Below are 24,728 nucleotides of genomic sequence, written 5' to 3' on the forward strand. Positions count from 1 at the left end.
TGCTTGTACCAAAGAAGAAATAAAGATGGTATCTTAATCTCTTGTATGTTTTCTTATAATCATATTCAGTGAAGTTACTGAGCTTATTAAAATTTTAAATTACTGGTATTTCTGCAGGCTTATGTGTATAACATTTGTGCTTTCTTTCTATACAGAGACATTTTAAGATCCCTTAAGGTTCCACAGAGGGTGTTATCCTGTGACAGACGGTGTGTGTGTGTGTGTGTGTGTGTGTGTGTGTGTGTGTGTGTGTTTTAGGTTATGTGTGTGGTGGGGGGAGAGCTTCATGGACTTCTTAGAAATTCTCAGGAAAAATGATCCCGCACCTCACAAAATGCACAGATCTTGCTCACATCCCACGTGGGCAAGGAAAAGGGTTCCTGTCAGAGGGATGGGCTGTCTGTGAAATAAAGCTTGAAATTTATATATCAGAAATTAAGAAAAAAGACAAGAATAACTTAAGAGCAGGGTGTGACCAGTTGAGCCATCCAGAAGGGTCTGACTGTAACAAAGAAAGGAGCCCCTGCTTGCTTTATTTATATAGGTACAGATCAAAAGGAACTGGTAGAAGCTTCTTTAAGAAAAACAAGATAGGGGCGAGGGTAAGCAGGCCATTTGGCTCTAGGGGGTCACTCCCATCTCCAGTGCTTGTACTCAAACCTGAGTGGTGAGCTAACACAGGATACCACATGACTCAGCATTCTCGAAGAGTGGATATCTGACTAAGTTCCTGAAGCCAGGCATTCCTAGTTAATGGCTCTAACTTTGCCCGGGTCTCATACCAGTCATGGATGGCTTCCCGCACACAAATGCACATGCATATACATTTTTGAACAGCATTTCAGAGATTTCATGGATTCCATTAAATCTAGTCTCATTTGGTCTCTAGGCTAAGAACCACTACCCTCAATTCTATGGTTTGTTAGCTCCTAATCAGAACTTCATTGCTATAAAAATGATGACTATTTCACCATTGCTTAAATTTTACAAAACGCCTCAGCTAAAGCAACTGCTGTATTCCTTTTATTTATTGAGACATGATATTTGCACAATTTTATGAGGTACATTAAAAAATACATGTATTGAATGTGTAATAATCAAATCAAGGTAATAAGCATTTCCACCTCTTGTGGAAAATTTTGTGTTGAAAAATTTGTATTCTTCTTTTCTAGTTATTTAGAAATATACTTTGTTTTAACCAAAAGTTACCCTACCATGCCAAAGAGCCAGAAGAATTCTTCTGCTCTAACTGTGTTTTGGTGTGCCTTATTGAGTCTCTTTCCATCCCCCTTCCTCCTGTCATTCACAGTCCCTGTGCACCACTCACCATTTCCCTTTTCCTACCTTAGTTTCCATAAATGAGTGAGAGCATGTGGTGTTTGTCTTTCTGTGTCTGGCTTGTTTCACAACATAATTACCTCCATGTTGCTGCAAATGACAGGATTTCATTATTTAATGGAGCACTAGTATTTTACTGCCTAAATATACCACATTTTCTTTATCCATTTGCTGAAGGACATCTGGATTGATTTTGTATTTTGGCTCTTAGGAACAGGGTTGCAGTAAACAAAGCAGTGCAAGTATCTTTTGGGCATAATGATTTTCTCCTTTGGATATGTACCCAGTGGTGGAACGGCTGGATCATATGATAGTTCTATGTTGACTTTTTTGGAGGAATCTCTATACTGTTTTCCATAATGGTTGTACAAATTTACATTTCCCACCAACAGTGTTTAAGAATTCCCTTTTCTCCTCATCCTTGCCAGTATTTGTTATATTTTGTCATTTTGATGATAGCCTTCTAACTGAAGTGAAATGAGATGGGCTCCTTTTGGTTTTGACTTGCTTTTTTATGATGATTAGTGAAATTGAGTATTTTCTCATGTACTTCTTGGCTATTTTTTAAATTCTTTTGAGAAGTATATGTTTAGTTATTAATACTCCATCTGCCCCTTTTGTGGTGCTGGATTTCAAATCCATGACTTTAAGCATACTGGGCAAGTGCTCTACCACTGAGCAACACCCCCAGCTCCTAGCCCATTTTTAAATTGGACTGTTTGATGTTTTGATGTTTATTTTTTTGAGTTCTTTATATACTGTGGCTATACCATAATTTGTCAGATTGAATAGTTTGAAAATACTTTTCCCATTTGATAGTTGTCTCAATTCTGTCGATATTTTAGATTTTGTTGTGCAGAAGTTTCTTAATTTGCTATAATCTCATTTGTCTAATTTTATTTTTGCCTGTGCCTTTGGGGTCCTATCTGAAAAATTACCTGTACTAACGTCTTGAAGTGCTTTCCCTGTGTTTTCTTGTAGTAATTTTGTAGTTTCAGGATTAACATTTAGGTCTTTTCTCCATTTTGAATTGATTTTTATGTATGTGGTAAGAGGAAGGAATCAATTTTTATTCTTCTGCACACACATATCTAATTTTTCCAGCATCATTTTAGAAGAGACTATCTTCTCCACTGTATGTTCTTAGACACTTTGTTAAAAATCAGTTGGTTGCATGAATGGGAATTAATTTCTGGTTTATCTAGTGTGTTCCACTGGTCTATATATCTTTTGAATCCAGTACTATGATATCATATTTACTATAGCTTTGTAGTATATTTTGAAGTCAGGTATTGTGATACCTCCAGCTTTTTATTCCCCTCAAGATTCTTCTAGTTCTTCTGGGTCTTTTGTGGTTCCATATGCATTTTAAGTGTTTTTTCTATGTCTGTGAAGAAAGTTATTGATAGCTTGATGGGAATTGCACAGACTCTATGGATTGCTTTGGGAAGTTTGGTAATTCTAACTATACTGACTTTGGATCCATGAACATGGAATATCTTTCTTTTTTTGTGTCCCCTAAAGTTTCTTTTATCAAAGTTTTATACTTTTTATTATAGATATCTTTTAACTTCTTTGATTTAGTTTAGTCCTAAATATTTTATATTTTTGGAAGCTTTTGTGAATGAGATTGCGTTCTTAATTTTTTTCATTACGATTATTATTATCATTTTTGGTGCTGGGGCCTTGTGCTTGTGAGGCAATCACTCTACCAACTGAGCTATATCTCCAGTCCTGATCATTATTGATGTATAAAAATGATAGTGGTTTTATATGTTGTTTTTGTATCCTGCAACTTTACTGAATTTGTTTATAAGTTCCAACAGTTTTTTGATTGAGTATTTAGATTTTCTGTGTATAGAATCATGTCATCTAAAAATATGGATAATTTAACTTCTCTCTCACCAATTTGGAAGCCTTTTATTTATTTTTCTTGTCTAATTACTCTTGCCAAAACTCCCAGCACTATATTAAATAAGACTGGTGATTTCTTTCTTTCATCTACTAACTTTTGGGCTTGGTTTACTATTGTTTTTCCAAATTTTTGAAGTGCATGTTAGGTGGTTTATTTGAGGTTTTTATTTTTTAATAGATGCATTTATTGCTATAAACTTCCTTCTGAGTACTGCCTTTGCTGTACCCCACAGATTTTGGTAGGTTGTAATTTTTATTAGTTTCTAGGCATACTTTAATTTCTTTTAAATTTCTTCTACCACTCATTGGTCCTTTATGATCATGTTATTCAAATGTCATGCATTTGAATACTTTTCATACTTCTGGTTGACTCGTGGTTTTATACTATTATGGTCTGGAAGATAACATGATGTGATTTCAGTTTTCAAAAATGCGTTGAGACTTGATTCATGATCTAACACGTGGTCTATCCTGGAGAATGATCCATGGGCTGATGAGAAGAATGTGTATTCTGCAGCAGCTGGGTGAAAGGTTCTGTAATTGTCTGTTAGGTCCATTTGCTCTATAGAATGGCCAACTCTGATGTTGTGTTGTTGATTTATCTGTGTGGATAACCTATTCATTGAGGACAGTGGAGTGTCAAAACCCTCCATTATTACTGTATTAGTCTTCTCTCCTTTGAAAAAGCATGTGTTCTTAACAGAAAGATATTCCTTGATCATTCCTTGTTACTATTTACATATCATTTTGGTTTGTTATTTCATCAACATCTACTTAAACTACTTAATGAACTGAATGAACACTGAATGTTACAGTGTGTGTGAGTGACTTGTCCCAGGCATAGAATAAATAGTCCAAAATAGTCAATATATATTCAGTTTATGGAACTCAATTCTCTCAAGTCAAAGGGTGCAATCCCTAATAGGAACTTTGATATCTTTTTTTTTCTTCTCCTGCACTTCCTATACATGTTAACATCCTATTTTGAGTTATTTGTTCAAATTAATCATCATATAATTAGTTTAGAATGACTTACAGCATCTAGTTATATGCTTCTAGCATAACTTGTACTTAAAGGCACAGATTCCAACTTGGCTGTATGTATCAGGATCATTTACTCAGACTGAAAGGTGGTTTTGCTTCCTGTTTGGAAGGTAATTTTTGGAAATAGAAGTATTTGTCATAGGTCCCTAAAACAATCTTTATAAAAATGATACACTTATTCAGGATCTGTGATACATAATCAAAAAGTACAAGAAATGATCTTTTCACCAAAGTGCATTTATTTTAACTGGAGTAACATAATCACATACAACCAAAGAAAAATTAGATAATCAAATATGTTTCTCAGTTCTATAACATTTGTAAGAAAATTTAAAAAAATAAAATTTCAAAGAATTGTTCACTCAACTGTTTTCCAAACCTGATATATATGTATATATCAAGGCTGTATAGCAAGTTCCACAAGAAGTAACATCGGAAACAACCACTTACAAATAGATTATGAAAAACTATCACATTCCAAATGGTAGGAACAATCCATTAAAAATTTTAGTTAAGTAAAATATTTTACAGAAACACTAGATACTTATAAATTGCAAAGAAAAGTACCCAGCAAATCCTCTCCACAAAAGAGAGCTGATAAATATTGAATTAGACCAAGAATGTCTCTCTAGCAAAATAGAAATCTCCAAATCCTCTTTGAAATATCTTTAAAAGTTGGATGAAGTGTCAACTAGAGCACTTACCAAGAGAGGAATGTGTAAATAATTAAAGTTGGTTATAAACCGGCATGTTAATCAAGAGCAAATGATTTTTTATTTATTTCTAGTCAGTGGTTCTATGGCAGTGAGTATAATATGATTTTCATCCTAAAGATCTGACAGGTTGGGTAAGAACATGGAAATCACTTCCTAGTCTGACTGAGCACACAAATTCATTGGCAGTTTTGGTAGCTGTCTTCTGTCTAGAAGAGTATGAATGAGTAGTCATACCAATTTAGATTCTGACATGAAATACTTTATATTTCAAGCTGCCTAAATTAATATTGCTATTAAATATCATTAATGAGATTTGATTATTTGCAACCTGAAATGAGCTTAATGTAAATTCCTGCTTAAGAAGATCATCTGTGATTTATTCTTTAAATTTTTTTGGCTGTTATAGTTTTTCTGAGGCATAAAATCTGAGTTAAAAAATAAACCAGTGTAGGTAGATAATTATTAGAGATACATAAAATCATTCCAAATATCAAGACAATTACTTTTAAGCATTTGCTAGTAGCCTGGAAAAAAGTAGTGATATAATGGTACTAAAAAAATACTAGCAAATTAATTGATGTTTACAAATGGGCAATGGACATTTATTTTAGATTTCTTTCTTAGGAAACCACTAGTTTTTGCGAAATATAACTCAAGTCCTTTTTTTCACATGGTAAACACTCTTCATTTGTGAACTTAGTCTTTTTTAGTAAAGTTGTGATGTTGAATGTGGTGGTATTAAATACATATAGCTCAGTAAATATTACATCCAAACTGGCTGACTATAATACCATCTGCAAATAGGTACGCTCATATGCTATTAAAATGACTAAATAAGTGTAACATATTTGATAGATCTTGTTATAAGGAAGAGGATGCTGACTGATAATTATTTTTAGACTTAATAAATGACAAAATGCTAAATTTCTGCTTAGCATGACTTCACATCTTGATCTTGAGTCCAGAATAACCGGAGGGAAGAACAAATGAGAAAAAATGGCTCCAAGAAACTTTACTTTTGAGGTTTACTTGAATTTGTCTTTGGCCTCCAAGTTGAAATTTTGTGTATGAAATGACAATATTCCTTAGCACCTAGTTAATTTATCATAAGAGAATCTGAAGATAAGAATAGTTAAGAACTATGTAAATCATTACCCATTCTAAATAGACATATAAATACCCTGGCATGTTTTGATATAATTAATTTCTGTTAAAAAAACATGCTATGTATTTAAATACTTATTGCCTATATTTTTATTCCTAATGATTTAAGAACTTACATTAAGAAAAATTATTGATATTTTTTATCTCACTCAGGATCTTCTATAGCAATGAGTCTCTAGTGATTTTAGTGAGGTCATCACGTTGTTTCTGCTTGTAGTTCTCATATGAAATCATTAGACTAGGCTTTTTATGAGTTACCAGGAGAATAAGTTTTAAATTTATTAGAAGCCAAGCAATGATTCATGTGACAGACAAAACTATGATTACCAGCATGGTATAAACATGAACCCTTCCATAGACCAATTAAGCATTCCCTGGATGCCTGTGGGGCTTACCCTTGATATGCAAATGCTTTTGGAGCTTCACTGTAGTTGAGACCTAACAGAAAGGAATTGAAGTGTGGAGCTTCAGTCACAAGAATCGGGGAGAAGTAGATACGGCATTAATAACATCTCAGAATTCCCTGAATAGGGTAACATCCTTTATTGCTGAGATAGACAACAAGCTTATTATGCATAATGAAGATTTAGGAATCAAGGCCTCAAAGCATTATATCCACTTGGGATTTAGAATGAAACTGTTGCCATTCCACTTAAAATGAGAATAATGAATTAAACCTTAAATGGTTTGATGAGGTAAGATAGAGAACAAACAAAATGGAGGAAAATATGTCACAAATGCTATTTTAAAAATAAAGTTATAAAATATGCCATAATACAATTTGAATTTAAATACATTAAAATGCTAAGATGTTTATCTCTAAAATAAACTTTAAATAACACAGCAAAATAAAATGTAAAAAAGTTACATTGTTACACTCATAAGCTTATTCTGGTCAAGTAACACACACACTTCTGTGAAGTCTTCAACAACCTCCTAAGTTTAGTAAGACCTCCCACTTCATCAGTATTCACTTCTGACACATCATGAAAACAAGTAGCTATTTCCTTGAGCTGCACCATTCACAAATCACTATTGGATCTAAACTTGAATTTTTTTTTTTTTTTTTTTTTTGTCATTTAGGCTTTCTTAGACTTAGCTTTGGTCTTATAAGTGTCTTCCAGTTAGATTTTTTTTCTGTGCTGAGACTACTTGTCTGTATGTATTTTCTCTATGTTCACATGGTGCTTCACTCCATTTATAAAATGATCAGTTAACTCTGACATGATATTTTGAATGAAATGTTCAGATCATAGCTCCAACTACTTCAGAAAATAAAAATGAAAATATTTCTCTTCTGTTTCCTGAGACTTCTAGTAGTTGAACACATTTAATGTAATTAATACCACTTTTACCTGCCAACTAATATATGAATACTATTCAATGAGCTAAGTCACCTTGAAGTACATAGGCATACAAGATACTAGTTAAATTCTTTTCTGTGTCTTCTCCTAGAAACCTAGGTAATCACTGTGAGAAGAGAGGTATAGAATTGGAGTGCACACCTCAACACCAGGTAATGTTCTAATGTACTAAGAAACAATGTGGGGAATCATGGCAAGAAGCACTGTGTCTTAAGCAGGTACAGAAGTGTGAAAATGTTTCAGAACAAGAGCAAGGAGCAAATCTGCAACACTATTCTGAGGACTCATGAAAATAACTTCAGCATCTCACTTAACCTCAGAATTCTCAGTCTCAGAATATTATTGCTAATGTTAGGAAAAAATGATATTTGGAAAAACAATGCTTCAAGTTTATATTGGTAAATAGTGATATATTTCTAGAAAAATACAATAATATACAAATATAATTGCAAAAAAAGTTATCTTCAAGATGAAATTTAGAGGTGTGATTTTATAAATTGTCTACTTGTGATAAGCTAAATGCCTTTTGTTGTCAAAAGAGAGTATCTGTTCTATCTAAAAGGCAAGACGCTTACTTAGGTGTCTTCATATTAATCACTAAAGCAGAAAGGTAGAATACAAAGTTACAAAAGTAAACTTGCACTTAAACTGGGTATATAGATACATGTTTATGTGTATATACACTGAAGAAATAAACAGCAAACCAAAGGCTGCTGTGTCTGCTTCATAAAATACTTAAATTAGAAAAAGCATAAATTAACAAAACAAATAAAACATAAATTAACAAAATATTTACAAATAGCTTTTTAAAAAAGTGCAAAGGGCAAAGATCTGATTTAGTTGAACGTTAAATGGTTCTTTGTCTTTACTTCTGAGCTTGCTCATTTCTGAATGAATAGACTTAAACACCATCTTGTGGACAAAAGGAGGTATGTCATAGGTTCCCAGTAGGTGAGAGAGACTGCAGAAAAGTTAAACCTTATTTAATACCTAAACATATTCACTAGAAATAATATGCCAAATATCAAATGCCAAATTTTACAGACAATGTATTTCAAAATAATTACTTAAGCTCTGTAAGTGGCTAAAATTTTAAATTCTGAACAATGTCATGAAATACAGAAATAAGCACCTGAGGTTATTCACTCAATTGCTTTCAGCAAGGTAAGGAGTTAAGAAGTCGACTGGCTATGTATATGTTATGGTTAGAAGTAATACTGTCCTCAGTTGGGAAGAACAATTAACAAAGGTATTAGTTACTCTTCCTTTTTTCTTTCCATTCCAAAGGCCATAAATACTAATTGAAGTCAAAACTTATTCTTTACACAGAAAGATTTTGATCAAATGAGATTTAATAATTCTTTCTCCCTGTTATGGACATCACTGACATCTATGTGCAAGTAAACAAATATTTTGGAATGGCAAAAATGGTACAGAGAAATTGCAGCCATCAAATTATTTAGAAGAGAATTTCCCACCCTACTTTGGGGCCCAAATTATCCACTTTGTTTTTATTAAAGGATTGGGGCATCTGCCAGATCTCCACTTCATCTACTGTTGTGTTCACTACACCCAGTGTTTTCTGCAACCCTCTTTTGCACATTGTGTGAATACAGCAGAGGCAGGAAAAGTATTTGAAGATAAAAAATAATAGGGTGAGAGTCTTGTATCATGTGAACACAGCCCTGTTTCCCTAGTTATGTCAGACTTAGTTAAATGTCCCTGTACAAAAAACCAATTTGAGTCATTGTGACAGTTCCACTTGGTAGTATGCATCATACAATGTTATATTTTTGTCTCCTCCCCTATTCACATTACCTGAATAAATCCAAATCCTTGAAATAGGAATAAACCAGTCAAGCATTCATGGAGTTTAGAAAAACATTCCTAACTATATAATTCATAAAAAAGGATGCATGGCATATTCTGTAGAATTAAAGTGAACAGAATTTATAAAACAAGAAAATGAATTGCATCTTTTATGTATATGAAAGGATCAACTAAACAAAATACATTGATCACCCATCAGAAAAAGAGTTCATGAAAACATTGAAATGATAAAATAAATATTTTTGAACTAGTAAAGAGGCAAAAAGATAAATGACCTAGTAATATGAAAAAATACTCTTTGAAAACATATAAAACGTTTGACTTTATGACAAATTCAAGTAAATTAATGTGTCAGATAAGTTGTGAGCTTTCATAAAATTCAACGAATTAAAATCTCAAAATATACAGATAGCACCAAATTTTTAAATCTATGTACACTTTTTGGGATAAATTATTATTTTGCCAATGCAATGCATATGCAAAACACATATGCATATTCCAATTGTGTAAGTTTAAACCACAGCACCATTGTTGGTATTGCACAAGAAACAAAATGAAAAAAAAATGTATTTAAAGTTAAAAGCAAAATAACCTTGGAAAATAAAATAAATAAACTTGGAATTGAAATATACAGCAAAATTCAATATGAAACAACTAAATAGTTGTATACGTATGCACAGCCATGTAGACAGTACCTGACCAGCAGTTCATTCGTCGATAATAAAAACCAGTTCAAATCATGGGTGCATTTAAATAAACGCTGTCTTAAATTAGGGATGCTCCACAGGCACAACTCTGTTCACAGCTTTCTCCAATTTCAGTGGGCTTGCTTTGCTAAACTCATTTTTCAACTAACAGACCAAAGCAATCATGCCCAATTAGAATCTGCACTGCTCCTTGAAGAGGCGTGAACTCCTGATTTCTGTGACAGAAGGGCTCTGGTGGTGTGTTCTCAGCATCTGTGGGATCCACCAGCTAGGTTCAGCAACATCCTCATGTGTACTACTCTTGTTTTCGAGACCACGAGTTTCTCAGAATGGTGTATAGATAGGCAATAAGAATACCATGTAGTAAAATGCTTGACCATCACTGTGTCTTTGTTTCCTCTCGGAGGATGTGGTTTTGAGGAGTGTGTTAGCTCTTTCATCTGAGTGCTAGTTGCACATGTGGTCCCATGGCTTTCCTTTGCCGTGCTGAAGCTTCTAGAGAAACATTACTCTCCTTGGGAGGTAGTGGGCTTCACCTTCTTGATATCCATTTGCTGACATCACACATTCATCTACTAGGGAAAGTAGGTTTCTTCTTCAGTTGCTACAAATCTGTCCTTGGTTCTGGTGGCTGGTTCTTGTCTTAAAGTCTGAGGGTCATGAGGTCAAAAGGATAACAGGTACAGGGGCTCAAAGATCTTGTTGAGGCCATTAAAGCTTCACGAATACCAAAGATGGCTCCGTGCCTTCACCAACAAACACCTCTTAGGGAAAATAGCATTCCTCTCCTCACTAAATAAGAACTCAGTGAAGGGGAAACAGAGGGCTAGGCTTTCTTGTGGGACTCTTAAATAATTGGCACTTTGTTCCTTTTTTCTCCCCATGCAGTATGTTTTCATGCCAGTAGTGATTGCTTTGAATTAAGTTCATTATATAAAGAATAAACAAAATCACTTCAGCTCTTGGCTATGGTGAGCTTTTGGGCTTCCTGATAAAATAGTCTCCTGTATTTTTTCCAAAGCATAGTTATAAAGTGAAGCTCTTATTGCCTAAATATTTTTCTGCATAAGTAGGATGGATGTAAGATGGCATAAGAATTCTTGTAAAAGTAATCAAGAAAGGTCAACAGGAGAAATGCACAAGAAAGTTGACAAAATTTTTAGCAATGACACTAAATTTAAATGCTAAGAAACTTCAAGTCTGAAACTTTAGAATTCAGAGATCAAAGGTCAATCACATGTTGACAAGTCTATAAAATTTACATCATCATCAGTCTACCAAATCATATGATGCCTTTTTTGAAGAACTAATGACAAGATTTGCTTGCATGTTTCATATAAAACTGAATAAAAATCAGTATTGATAAGGCAAAATGTGGAATGAATTTGGGGAAAATCCAAAATAGTAATTTGCAATTATTGTAGGAACAGGATTCAAACTTTCACATTTAATATCTGACCTACAGTGAAATTTTAAAAAGAAAAGAAAAGCAGCCCACAAACTGAGAGTTTGGCAGAATTAAGATAGCTCCAAGGGCAAGGAGGTATCACCAGGAACCGAGTCTTCCTCAGGTGTACTCATTTCCCACCTGCCCGCTGATGGGCATGAGACACAGGATGGAGGCAATCTTCTGGGTTACATTTTCCACTGGGTCCTGGGGGGCCCTGGGGTCCTGGGGCACCTGGTGAGCCTGGCAAACCCATAGCTAATGAAATAAAAGACCCTGTTAGAATGCAGAGCACATTCTATCCATTCTCTTTCCCTATAGTCAACATGAATCATTACCTGAAGTCCCAGGAACACCTGGACTCCCTGGCAGCCCAATTCCAGGTTCACCTCTTTCTCCCTTTTGTCCTCGGTAACCTAAGGAAGAGATAAAAAGAGTCAGAAAAAGTAAGAGTGCTCTATGGCAACATAGCACATATAAGAACCATTTTCAGAATCATGATGTTTATGTGATTTCTTCACTTAACATAAATCATGTATCTCTTTCAAATGACAACGACAAGGTGTATGAGTTCTCTTCAACAGGAACTTTGGAGGGTAGGACAGGCTAAATAAAAGAAGCATACTAGAAAAGTTCTGTTTAACATTAGGACAAGATAATACAAGACTCTGGATTTTATTTGATTATCAAATAAAGGAAATTAAAGGAACAAACAGCTCATGATTTCAATAAATGACAGCAAAAGTATATGTGAGTCAGTTCATCTTGAGTCAGGTCTTTGTTCAAATTGCTGACCAGAACAATACAATATATTTTTATAATAAAATTAGAACAGCAACCCCATGTTTTAACCTGGTTTTTTATAACACCAAAGGACCAGGAGATTCAACAATGCTAGAAAACAAGGGAAGATTTAGGGATCATCCCAAGTATACTTCATCATCTTAAGATACTATAGCAAGGTTGTGGGTGTGTAGCTCAGTACTTGCCTAGAATATGCAAGGCCCTGGACTCCATCCCCAACACACACACACCCTTTAACAAAAATGAATTAGGTCTAAGATCTGTGTATATGTTTGTCCTGAACCAACTTATGGTCTTCTACTTTCTAGAAAAATAAAAAGTTCCTGGAGGCAAAAAAAAAAAAAAAAAAGACAAAATCATTTTGATTCTAGAATATGCTTCTTGTTGCCTGACCTAGATATTTCAAAGCAATTTGTACCCTGGGAGCCCTTATTTGTGCTTTATAAAAGCCCCAAACATGCTTATATGTTTTGCATATTGGCATTCATATAATAATTTGAAGAAAAGGCTCTGAGCTGTAAGAGTTTCACAGCTATGGTAAATAGTTTTTATTTTTTATTTTTTCATGCTTATACAATAGCTTAAACATTGTTCCTAGTCCTGAGTAAACACAGCAATCACACAGAACCATGAACATACACAGGAAGGATTTAAGTAGGACAGCATCTCAGTAGGAAACAGTGGGCCCTAAATTGACTGTGTTTTGTCATAAAGATTTGTCATTATAACAGAACATGATGGGAGGAGAAAATTTAAGAAGAGCATGTATATTTTTTTCCCATTGCTGTTGAGAGTTAGACATTAGTTTTGGGGTTACCATGGTCAATTCTGACTTGGCCACACAGTGTACACATTATCTAAATCACAACAGCAATGTAATTACCACACCATTATTTCTTTACTCTATAGGTGTGACCTGTCCATGAATGTGAACATAATGGAATAACAGATAAATAATAAAGAAATATGTTGGCATTTGTATAATAATTTGGAGAAAAGGCTCTGAGCTGTAAGAGTTTCACAGCTACAGTAATAGTTGGGAAAAGCAGGACATTTCACACATTCATATCTGAAAACAATGTTAAAGATGATCAATACAAGCCTAGATACTAGAAAGAACAGGGGCTTGAACATGTGGCACAATATCCTAAGTTGATACTTATTCAAATTTTCAAATTTAAAACAGTTCCAGGATTTAAGTGGCTTTCATTTAGCATATGTGAACCACATGAAAGGCTGAACTTAGGGCCACTTCAAAGCACTTTCTAAATCCATTATTTAAGCATTTCTGGAGTAAAATAACATTTATTGCCTGAGGTTTATTTAATAGTTCAACCCAGGTCTTTGTATCACATAAGGATTGTCAAGCTATCTCAAGCTATCTCAATAAGTACTTAATAGACTAAAAAAAGAGGAAGAAAAATAAGAAAAGATATGTGAATTTTTGATTAACAAGAGGATTATCAATTCCAAATGAAAAATATATCTACAACTAAAAACAAAAAACACCTATTTTTCAAAAGCTAAACAAACTACCAGTTTAGTTTAAATTCAATGTTCAGATTTTAATATAATGCAAAAAATACATTATTCCACATGGATTACGGGGCACATGGTATCACAAAACAAAACAAAAAAAAAAACGATAATTTGTATAATTTATTTGTATAATAAGGTCACATTTACCCTCCTCCTGTCAGCTGTAACAATTTCTTTGTACAAATTTCCCAGTTCATTAGGTTAATAACTACCTGTTAGTAACAGATTAAGCCATTGAATTGCACAAACACAGTAGTGCTTTCTACTTTTGAATTTCCTAATAAGGTTCCAAACTGCTGTAAAGTCATAGGATCTTATTTTATAATTGCTTCATAACGAACTATCAGATAGGAGTGCTAACAAAATCATTACATTTTCTCCTTTTCTAGGATTTAGCCTTTCACTTCTTTAGGGTAGGCCCCTCTTTAAATTTGGAAGAGGCTGGTCTATGTGCAAGCAGACCTCTATTTCCATAGATTTTAAGTACACAGTATGACAGTCTGACACCACTGTAGCTTAGGTAGGAAGGCAGAAACAGAAGAGCAATGTCTGAAAGAATGTAGAGGTATTGGCCATTGGTATAACATGGTGCTTGTAACTTTTCAGGAGGTAGGTTGTATTTATTACCAGTAGGGAGATTTTAGTTTTAACTCCAGAGATTTACTTTTAAAATTACACATCTGTACATCTACATGACTATTGGACAAAGGAGGCCAGAAAAAAGGATATCATTGGCATTTTGGAAGAACAATTCTTCATGTGCTGGGGTGCCTCATGCCTTACAAGTTGTCTAGCTTCCCGGGTTATGGTCTACTAATTGTTGGCATTGCCCCTCAATCATTGTGCCCACACTCACAAAAGGCCCCACTGGTAACAGATTTGAAAGGTCAAATCCATGCCAGTCACATAAACTATCCTATGGGCCACTGGATTACAAATAACAGGTTTTCCTTTATTTATAAGCCAATAATACCTAAATTTTAAAAGTTCAAAAATAAGAACAACTACTCCCATAATATCCCTTTAAAACTGATGGAGGGCACATGGAATGGATGAGTCTTTTCCTCCCTACTAACCCCATGTGTGGGGTTCTTTCTGAAGCAAATAGGACTTTCAAATGTGGTATTTATTCCTCAGTGTTTTCATAGCAGTGGATAAGTAACTGTGCAGTTGTGTTTTAAAATGAGGTTAAGTAAAGTTATTTCTCAAAAAACTCATCCAAGAAAGTAAGTGTCAGGAGAATTTGCCTCTTCTGTTTGTAGAGAAGAACCTGGTTGGATCATGCTTCTCAGGACTTCTTTGATTCTGATGTAGCACATTCTCACTCACTATCAGACCAGGTGCTGCCCACCTGAAGTGCAAACACCATGGCAAGTTCTCTCAAGGCACAGTGAGAAGGCAATAGTCAGACCTCAATGGAATGGCTAAAATAAAACTCTGCAAATGCTTTTGATTTGAAAAAGACAGCAACAATGACCCCTTTGAGAGTTTAGAAAAAATGCAAAAAGGTGACCCAATTGCTCTTATTCACTAAGAAGATCAAGGTGCTGAGAGGGGACCCACAGGATTTCATTATCAGAGTCTCAGTAGGAGTATACCTCCCTTTTTCAACCAGGATTGCATACTTCTATTTGTCACACACTGATTTTCTCATTGCTTTCTACAGTCTCCTGCTTCAAGAATAAGCATAGGAAACTTTATGAGGCCCCTTAACGTGTTTGCCTTTCCCTAAACACAAGAAGCAAATAAAGGACTCCATTGTACATGTTTCAAAACAAACCACTTAATTTTAAATGATGGTTTTCTTTCCTTACAAACACTGAAAGAACCATATGTCTTTTAGAAAATTCATAAAAGCCACCATCAAATAGAATCCACGAGTGGGCAGAACACACTGTCCCACATAGAAGCCCCACTTCCTTTCCCTTTCTGTGCTGTTTCTTACTTCGACCCTTCCTCAAATTCAATTGTGCTGTACCAGGATGAAGAGGAGCAGTCCAGACAACCAAACAGGTTTGCATGGTCACTAAGGAAGTGGTTTCATATGCATTTTTTTGATTTCCCTTTCAAGAAAAAAATTTAAATCTACAGAGCAAAGCTTTGAAGTCATACACATGGCTTCATCTTCTGAGCACTTCATACTTATTTATCCACCAAAGAAAAACCCTTCAGTTTCTTTTGCGTTCCTGTTGAGGTACCAGAAATCAAACAGCAAGAAACCTTGTTTTCTTTTCTTCTTGTTCTTCTACACTTTCACTTTTTTTTCCCAGTAAGATTTCTCTGTTCCTTTAGATGGGATTATCAGTACAGCATTAACCATAGGCAAACTTCTATAAAAATGAATCTCATTTTTCTTTACAATTTCTTTTCTGTAGCATTTCTGAAAATTGAACAAATGATTAAAAGGTTGAGGAGACAACTAATAAGTTGTAGAAGAGATGTATCTATTGTCAGAAACCCCACGGAAGGACAGTAGTTTGATCAATTTTGGTAAACCTTGGTTTTAAAAAATTGGAAATCATATGGCAAAATTCTTCAAATTTAAGAACTGCATCCAAAAGCCCTATGAAAAATCAAAGTGGTCTATAGTGTCTTGTAGGTAGAGTAGCATAGAAATCTCTAGAAAAGGGAGGGCAAGTGGAGCAATGAATAGAAGTTTCCAAAAACGTCATTAATACTGCTGACTTGGAATTGACTGATGGACGGGTTTTCCCGACACATGGAAGGTTCCAGGAGCTGTGTTTGTATAAAACAGGTAACTCCAGTTCCAAAGATGTTTCCCCTGGTCAGTCAGTTTTCCATTCTTCCTGTTCTTTTAGATCACCAATGTTTGAAGAATCTGTCCAAAGTTTTCTTCTGTTGTTATTAGTACTGCTTGCTCTTCATGTGATCTGAGGCATCTTCAGTTGAGTTTTCAAGATCTTCATTCCAGTTCTCATATACTCTGACTTCAAAACAGACCCAACAGGTGAAAGATAATAACCATCCATGAATAGTGGACACACAGAAGGCTATCTCTGATTCCACATTTTGCTCTTTCCTCTAACAATTTGTCAAACATCCCTATGATCTAAGAGAAAGGGAGGATACGTGTGTAGAAAACTAGAGTGATCGTGAAGCTGAGCCTTGAGATCAGATCTTGCGTTCAACTCCCTATTAAACTCACCTGACACTTGTCTTCCAAAATAATCAGATGAAATATGTTTTCTTTTATTAGGAGTTTGGTGATTAGCAAAAGGGCCAGGGGCAACCCACTCTAGCTTGTCCCCTGTGTAACAGGTCAGGAGCTGCAAGTGAGCAAACTAATCAATGACAAGGATAGCCCCAGGAAATAATGATCTTTGCAGACCTGAAAAGCATCTTGTGAGGAGGCAGTTACCTCCAAACGCCACTTGTTATGGAAGAGAGGAGCTGTCTCTGGTGAGTCGAGGGATGCAATCTGGAGTCACCTAGGGAAGAAGCACTGAAAATTCTCTTCCCTCCCCATGTGGCTTACAGAGCACTACCATGGGAGTTGGAATAGTTTCAGGACTTCACCCAGCAGCTCAGAACTGGTTCACTGGTGACTGGGGTCCTGCCACTTTGCTAGGCAGGGTTGCTGGGGTAGGTCTGTGCTTAGGGCTGGCAGGATAGTCCTGTTAAATCTGGAAACCAGTTCACTGGGGTGTCTGCTTTTCTGTATGTCTAGTCATCTCTGTGTGTAACCGGAATGGGGAATGTCATGTCTCTAAGTGGAGCCAGCTGGGGCTAATTTTGAGTACATGGTGACTGAAAATGGATTCTAGAATTCAAACTGACCCTGGTAAACTGCCCCCAGAATCCCTAAGAATAACTTTGTGAAGCTGTCCCTTCAGTTACTCTGGTCTTGCCTTTTGTGGTATGTACTCACTGAATTTGGTATTTCCTTATCAAAATTTGTGACTCTTATAAACCTATGCCTATTTGACCACTTTGCTGACTGCTAACCATATTCTACAATATAACCTTATCAGAATCATTTAGTCAAGCCAAATTTAGGATCATGTCTCTTATCAAGTTGTCGTCAATGGAACAATTTTTTTTTTTTTTTTGCTAATTAAGTTTGGCTTTAATGACTGTAGAAATTACTGAGGGTTCTTTAAAGTTCAAGAGTTGCTATCTCTAAGCTCTATTATAGCAGAAGGATTCTAAAATTTCCTCCAAATATACTTTGGACCAAGGAGACTATTTGTAGTAGAATCTTCTAAGTCTCTCAGTCTCCTTAAGATTCTAATGAGTCTTGTCAACTTAGAGCTAAAAGGAGGTATAAAGAACCATAAGATTCATTAATAATGATATGAAAGCACACATTGCTGTTATTGTTGTACTAAATATTTTTAAAATGCAATTAGAATAGTAGGTAATTAAATTTGAAGTATTTACTTCTAGAAAGTCAAATATTAACAAGTTATTCTATATTTTATATATAAACTGTAATTAGCATCTTATAAACACCGGGGATTAAAATTTGGTAAACAAATATTACACTTGAGGACTTACCTTGGGGTCCAGGGTCTCCTGGTGGCCCAGGTAACCCATCCTTTCCTGGTGGACCAGGCCTCCCATGAGCTTGAGCAGCCAACATTGCTGCTGGTAGCTTGAGCTGGGATAGAAACACAGCCATCCTCTCTTCATTTATGAAAGAAAAAAAATATGTAATAAATATTTTTGTCGATTTTTTTCAAAAGATTCTACATGAAATTTAGAATTCAATTTCAAATTTAAGCACATCTGATTTCTGACTACAAAATATTTTTAAGACATAAAATCAATTACACAGTTGTGTTGCTCAGAGGCTTTGAATTCTCAGGGCTCCTGAAATGAAGTAGGTTAGTGGATAGAACACTAGTCTGAAATCTAATTAACTTCTGGTTATGACTGTGGAGAGAATTTAGGTTCCCATTACAAAATGGTTTTAATAACTTTAAAGCACTTTGCAATAATGTTGTAAATATGTGATGATTTAAAATATGTTCACAGATTGTTTGACACTCCCAAAGTTGGGAGTGAGGGCTGAGTTTTCTTATGAATAGAAAAAACCAGAACTGATAATGTGCAACTAGAGAAATACCATGGCTTCCTAGTTGCTGAGGAAGCCAGCTGCCATGTAGTAAGATCACTCAAGAAGTCCCCCATGGAGAGGAATTGATGTCACTTGCCAACAGTCATGTGTATGCATTTAGAGGCAGATCATCCCCAATCAAGACTTCAAATGGCTGCAGCCCTGAATGATAGCCTTACTGTACCTTCATTATAGATTTGGACCTAGAATGACACAACTAAGCAACCTTCAAGTCCCTGATTCATGGAAAATGTAACTTAAAGAATGTTTATTGTTGTAAACCACTGACATCTGTAGGTGTTTTCTTTTGCAGCAACAGGCAACTCATATGATATATGACCATTGTTATCCTTGAACGAAAATGCATTAAAAATAAAGATTTGTTTATTGAAAATATTGCCATTAGCTCCACATTCACTGACTTCACTATTTAAGCTTTATAGTGGGCAAATATTGTACCTTGTCAATAACTAATTTACTTTTTAAAGAAGACATCTTCTTAGATACCCTTATTATTCACTTCTGGTTAGATTTCTAGTTAATGAACCCTTATTCAATCAGGGTTTTAGAAGGACTCTGATTTGGCCAAAGGGGGGAAAATCAGCATTGGTACAAAAGAGCATCCTCTCTGAATTCTAGCTGTAGGCACAGTGAAAATAAAATACTTTTGTACATTTCTGTGAACCTGAAGAAAGAAGTTAAGAACACACAAGTTATGGGAAACTGGCATTATACAGTACACTTAAAAATGTTGACTAAAGATACAAAAATCTTTTTGTGAGTTAAATACTTTTGAAGTAAGCAATGATGATTTCTCAAGGAATGTGTCATTGTCCTTTATTCACCAAACTGCCTGAAGCCTAACTCTGTTCTTTGAGATCCTGGAGAAAGGATTCAGGTAGGTAGAAAGCACTCAAGGTGGCTCCTCAAGGCCAGCTCGGCCACTATTGGTGGAAGCACCTTTACTGTGGGCACCCTGGGTGGCAACTATTAATACTCAGTTATTAGTCATAGGGTTTTAGATGAAAGCATACATTTTAGTAAGTTGGTATATTCATGAAATTTATAGTATACTGAAAATAAAGTCTAAGGAAATATAAATATGAAAATGGAAGAATTTTCAATTTAAGTTTTTGAACAAGATATATTAACTGAATTTGCTAAATAAAAGCAGGACTTTGTGTTACAGATTTTATACTTTCTGCTTTAAGTGCTCTTGTTCTGTAATCATGGAGAGATGATCATTTAAATAAGAACTATTGTCTGTTTTTATAAGCCCAGGTCCTATAAAGATTATTTGTTGATCTTTAACAGATTAGGAAAAGTCTGATAGAACAGATTAGGGATCAGTTAATATAATTACAAGATATTCCTTCTCATTTACTTTTTTGAATGGTCACTTTAGAATTACACATCATTATTGAATTCTCGGTTATTAATCCCACATAGACCATTATTCAGTTAAATTTTGCCTCCCAAGCATATTCAATATTTTCCTACTATTTGGAATTCATTTTGGTAAAATCATTAATTCAGTTAAGGTCTATTATAAATACAATCTATCACTGGGTTATTTATTTTTTATATGTCACCATATATACATGTTATATACAGGGATATAAGCTTGGATATACACATATATATATATCCAAGTTAATTTGTGGGTAACTAGCTTTAAAATAGAAAACTGGAGGGGGGCATATTAATGATGTTTCTTTTCACACAGTATCTTCAAAAAGCAAAATCTTTCAGTAATTCAAGTGATTTCATTTGTAAAGTGTAGAGACAATTTTTTCAAGAATATGTGGAGTATAATAAGAAATATTATATGTAAAAACACCAGGCTGGGTTTCCTTCAGATAAATCTTCCCAGAAGAGTTTCTTACAGATGAAGTTAGTGGTTGTTTTTTTTTTTTCCTAAATAAAGACCAAATGATGGCAACATACTAGGAACTATAGCTACTGGTTAGAAAGCACACAGGCCAGATCATGCAGACTTTGTAAGAAATTACTTCAATTATCTTCAGTCTTCTCGCTCATTTTAGTTCATTAAAAAGTTGAACTGCAAAGATATGTTTCACTTAGATATCCATCTTTTACAAATTTGATAAATTACTTTGGTTTAACACTTGCTTTCCTATGGACTTTCAATTGAAAAAAAATAGAAACAATGTAGGCCTTTAAACTAGGAAGTTAACTTAAAAATTTTTCATTGAGAATTAAGGGAAAAAATCCCAAAAGATGTTGAACATTAGTTGTATGATCAGAGGTTACTACCCTCGCATCCTAAGTCAGAAAGTAAGCAGAATGGAAACATCACAGATTTAATGACAACTGCAAGACAATGTGGATCTGATAATGCTCATAGCAAGAAATGACATTAAATCATTTGCCTTCTCATAAAATGTTTTCTGCCTGGATGTTTCATTGATGTTAATATATTTCATTCCAGTAAATCAATAGATGAAATGAACATGTAATTAACATGCAATTATAGTGTTGCAAATCATTGTGCATGTAAATTAATCATATATTATAAACCGTTTTCTATAGCATGAACTTCAATGTTCACATTTTGAAATGCATAGTGTTGTTCTGCACTTAATTTATGTATTTGACTATTATTTGAAATGTCTTTGAATGCATTCAATGTCTAAACACAAATATTCACAGTACTAATTTTTTCCCTTTAATGTATGAACTGAATTTACAAGTATTTTGCTTTGGGTGGTTTTTAATATTTTTAGCAAAACAATTTAAATCTAGCTATAAATTATCTGACTTTAAGATACTTTCAGAAACAGACATTTAGCATAAGGCTAATTGCCTCTTCTGAACCCTACCCTAATGCTCTATAATTTAAAATAATATGTTTCTGAGCATCTAAATGAATTGTAAAATCCTGTTATCTTAATTGCCTTTCCTCTGTTTTCAGGGATCTTAAGTCAATTAAACTGTTTTTGGCTATGCTTTCTAATGAGGCAGGAAATTAAAGAGTTTAGATTAGAGGTGTACATAAACCAAACACACACATTCCATCTGCCAAGGCAGAACCACAGCAATCTAACAAACAGACCAGTGGCTTGGCTTCCTTGGAAAAAGACATTAATGTGATGATAAATTACATTATTCAGAGTAGGAAGAGACATTCAGATGTCTTCTGGTTCATGTCTATCTTCTGTTACATAGAGGGAATTCATGACTCTATGAAATTCTTTTTCTCCTACTGCTCAAATGTTTAATTACCCATTTTCTTAGTATAACTTCAATTTATTTTCTTTTGTTACTCCATTATGCAAATAGTAGTTATGGAATATTTCCCTTGGGAAATCAGTCATATACTTGACAATATTGTTATTTCTTAATCTTGAGGTTAAATAACTATTATTTATAGGCTTAATAATCTTGTAAGTCACTTTTTGATTTAATTTTTCAAGGGTTTTCCCATATGTCTCCTAAATATGGAAACCAAAATTACATATAGTTTTCTCTTAAGGGGAAGAAGTATCAGAAGAGTAATTTCTTATGGTATCTAACTTCTTAGTTTCATTTTAATTGTTAATTCAACAGCATCATGTGGATTCACATTTATTTTGTGGTTCATCATTTCCAAAGGTTACTACCACATTTATTTTTGGCACACTTCTTTGCTCCTTTGTAAGCATGTTGCTTTGAAATATTATTATGGGTATAGATGGTGGATTGAACACATGTATTTTTTTTAACCTCCTAAATACCTGATAAACAGTGCTAAGATACTTTTAGAAAGGCATAAATACAAGAATGGGGAGTATATGAAATGAGACAATAGAAACAAAATTTGGGGAGTTGAGAATTTGATGACTGTGTGACGTGTAACTTGGATTCAAACCGAACCTTTATACTGAAAGTTGAGAAACAATCTGACGCCACAAAATCCTTAAGAGGCCCAGGAATTGGCAGTACAACTTCCACGGGAAGTGAGGGTAAAGGAGAACTGGTTGAAAGTTGGTTTTTTTTCAAATCTTTAAATTCCACTTTCTACCCCAAATGGATGGGCAGTTGCCTTTCCCTAGCCCCAGTAAAGCCTGAAGGTTTATCATCTGAAAAGGGCAAAGAGACCATCTCTACATTAGGACCCCAGATGCCACTGAGACTCTGGATTCCATATCAGAGAAAGGAAACTAAGTGTACATTTACATGCTTCCTGCAGAGTTGGTAACCAGGCAGGAAGTGGAAGTGTCTCCATTGAGGAGTCTGAACTCTGAGAGACTTAGATACTGAAATTGAGGTCCCCCAACTTAAAAGTCCAGCTAGTGACCCTACAGTGAAGCCCTGCTGTTCACTCACAACTTTCAATCAAATTTTTAGAACCCACACTTGGGTATGAACAGACAATCAAGGATTATTGTTTGTTGAGGAAATTCTATCAATTGAATGTCAGTCCCTCCAAACCAGGAAGCAATGAGTAAGAAGAAACATACTATGTTGTGGAAAATGTATTTAAAACCATATTTCTGATATGTATATATATATATAAATATGTATATACAGAGGACAGATGTTACAACCCTGAAATAAGAGAACAGGATGATATATATTCACACACATTCATATGTATGTGAAATATATGTATGAAAAATGGAGAAAACATAAGGAATTTCCTGAATGCTGGAAATCTGGAAACATCATTGTACAAGGACAAAACCCTAACCTTCCTTTCTCCCAGTTGCAGTTGTGACCTTGTGAGTCTCAGGCATGTCTAAAGAATGAAAAACGATGTTTGCACACATTCTTGCATAGGTTTGTAAATTATTACTGAATGTTGAAATAAATTCCCATGTAGACTAGGGTGGTGTCTTATCAAGAATTATACTTCTCAGATCTGTTAAGAGCAGATCTGAGAAATATAAGATGTGGGGAGCATCTTTGGCAGCTGCAAAGTCCTCATAAAGTCAAAAGTTTCTAACACATGGAAGGCATCTGTTTCTGCCCTGTGTAGTTACTTTGCTTGCAAAAGACCTTGACCTGTTGGTCAATCAAATTGGAGTTTAATCTAACTTTGAAGTGGATGTATATGTGGGTGTTATCCAACTGGAACCTAGCCTTGAGCCTGGTGGAAAGATACCTCCCTCCATGGCTAGGTTTGGGAAGAGGTATCAGGAAGTTGAAAAAGGGTTTAGTGGCCTGGAAAATAGGCCCAGGTGTGACATCTGTGATTGTTGAATCCAAGGGGTCAAAGGCAATTGAAAAGCCCCATGTTTTGGGTACTGGCATAGGGTTTCTATAGAGGCTCCCATATGAACACCTGGGATAATAAAGTGAGACAGCAGGATCTCCCGAGGACTCTCTCAGGCCCTGCTTTCAGCCTGTGACCTGCTCAACAGAGATAATTGCTCCCAAGGCTGTGGATTGCAGGCGTGCATAGACAGAGCTAAGTATGAGCTGTCATTCACACTGTCTCTTGTGAAATTGCTAAGAGAAAGGGAGGTGGATGGGCACTACTGAACTGTAGCACTTTACTGTGCTACTTAACTGTAACTGTTTTAATATGTGAAAATTAATCTTTGCTTTTAAAGAGAAAGCTTTTTGAAAAGGGGCTGTGACCTTGGAGCACTGATTTGTGAAAATGGAGTTTTTCTTTTTCCTTTTTTGTAAATGGTGTTCAGAAGCCATAGAAAAGGTGACTTTTAAGTGGAAAATCAAATGGACTGAATTGAAATGATCTTGGGACAAATTAACTTAAGTGCTAAATAACTAAATTCTGGGTTTCAGGTATAATTTTGTTTGGGAGAAGACAAT

General features: G+C 34.9%; 1 protein-coding gene across 1 annotated transcript in view; it reads right to left on the reverse strand.

Annotated features, from left to right (window-relative positions):
• Nucleotides 1–11,654: 11,654 nt before the first annotated feature.
• Nucleotides 11,655–24,728, reverse strand: part of Col19a1 (collagen type XIX alpha 1 chain) — a 321,254-nt gene continuing 308,180 nt past the window's right edge. Inside the window, exons 49-51 of the mRNA XM_047558644.1 lie at nt 18,386–18,514; nt 11,863–11,940; nt 11,655–11,782 (exon numbers count right to left, since the gene is read on the reverse strand). Of these exons, the coding sequence (XP_047414600.1) occupies nt 11,655–11,782; nt 11,863–11,940; nt 18,386–18,514 (335 nt within the window). The remainder of the gene's footprint in view (nt 11,783–11,862; nt 11,941–18,385; nt 18,515–24,728) is intronic.

This window comes from Sciurus carolinensis, chromosome 7, assembly GCF_902686445.1.
Source record: "Sciurus carolinensis chromosome 7, mSciCar1.2, whole genome shotgun sequence".
Lineage (NCBI taxonomy): Eukaryota > Metazoa > Chordata > Mammalia > Rodentia > Sciuridae > Sciurus > Sciurus carolinensis.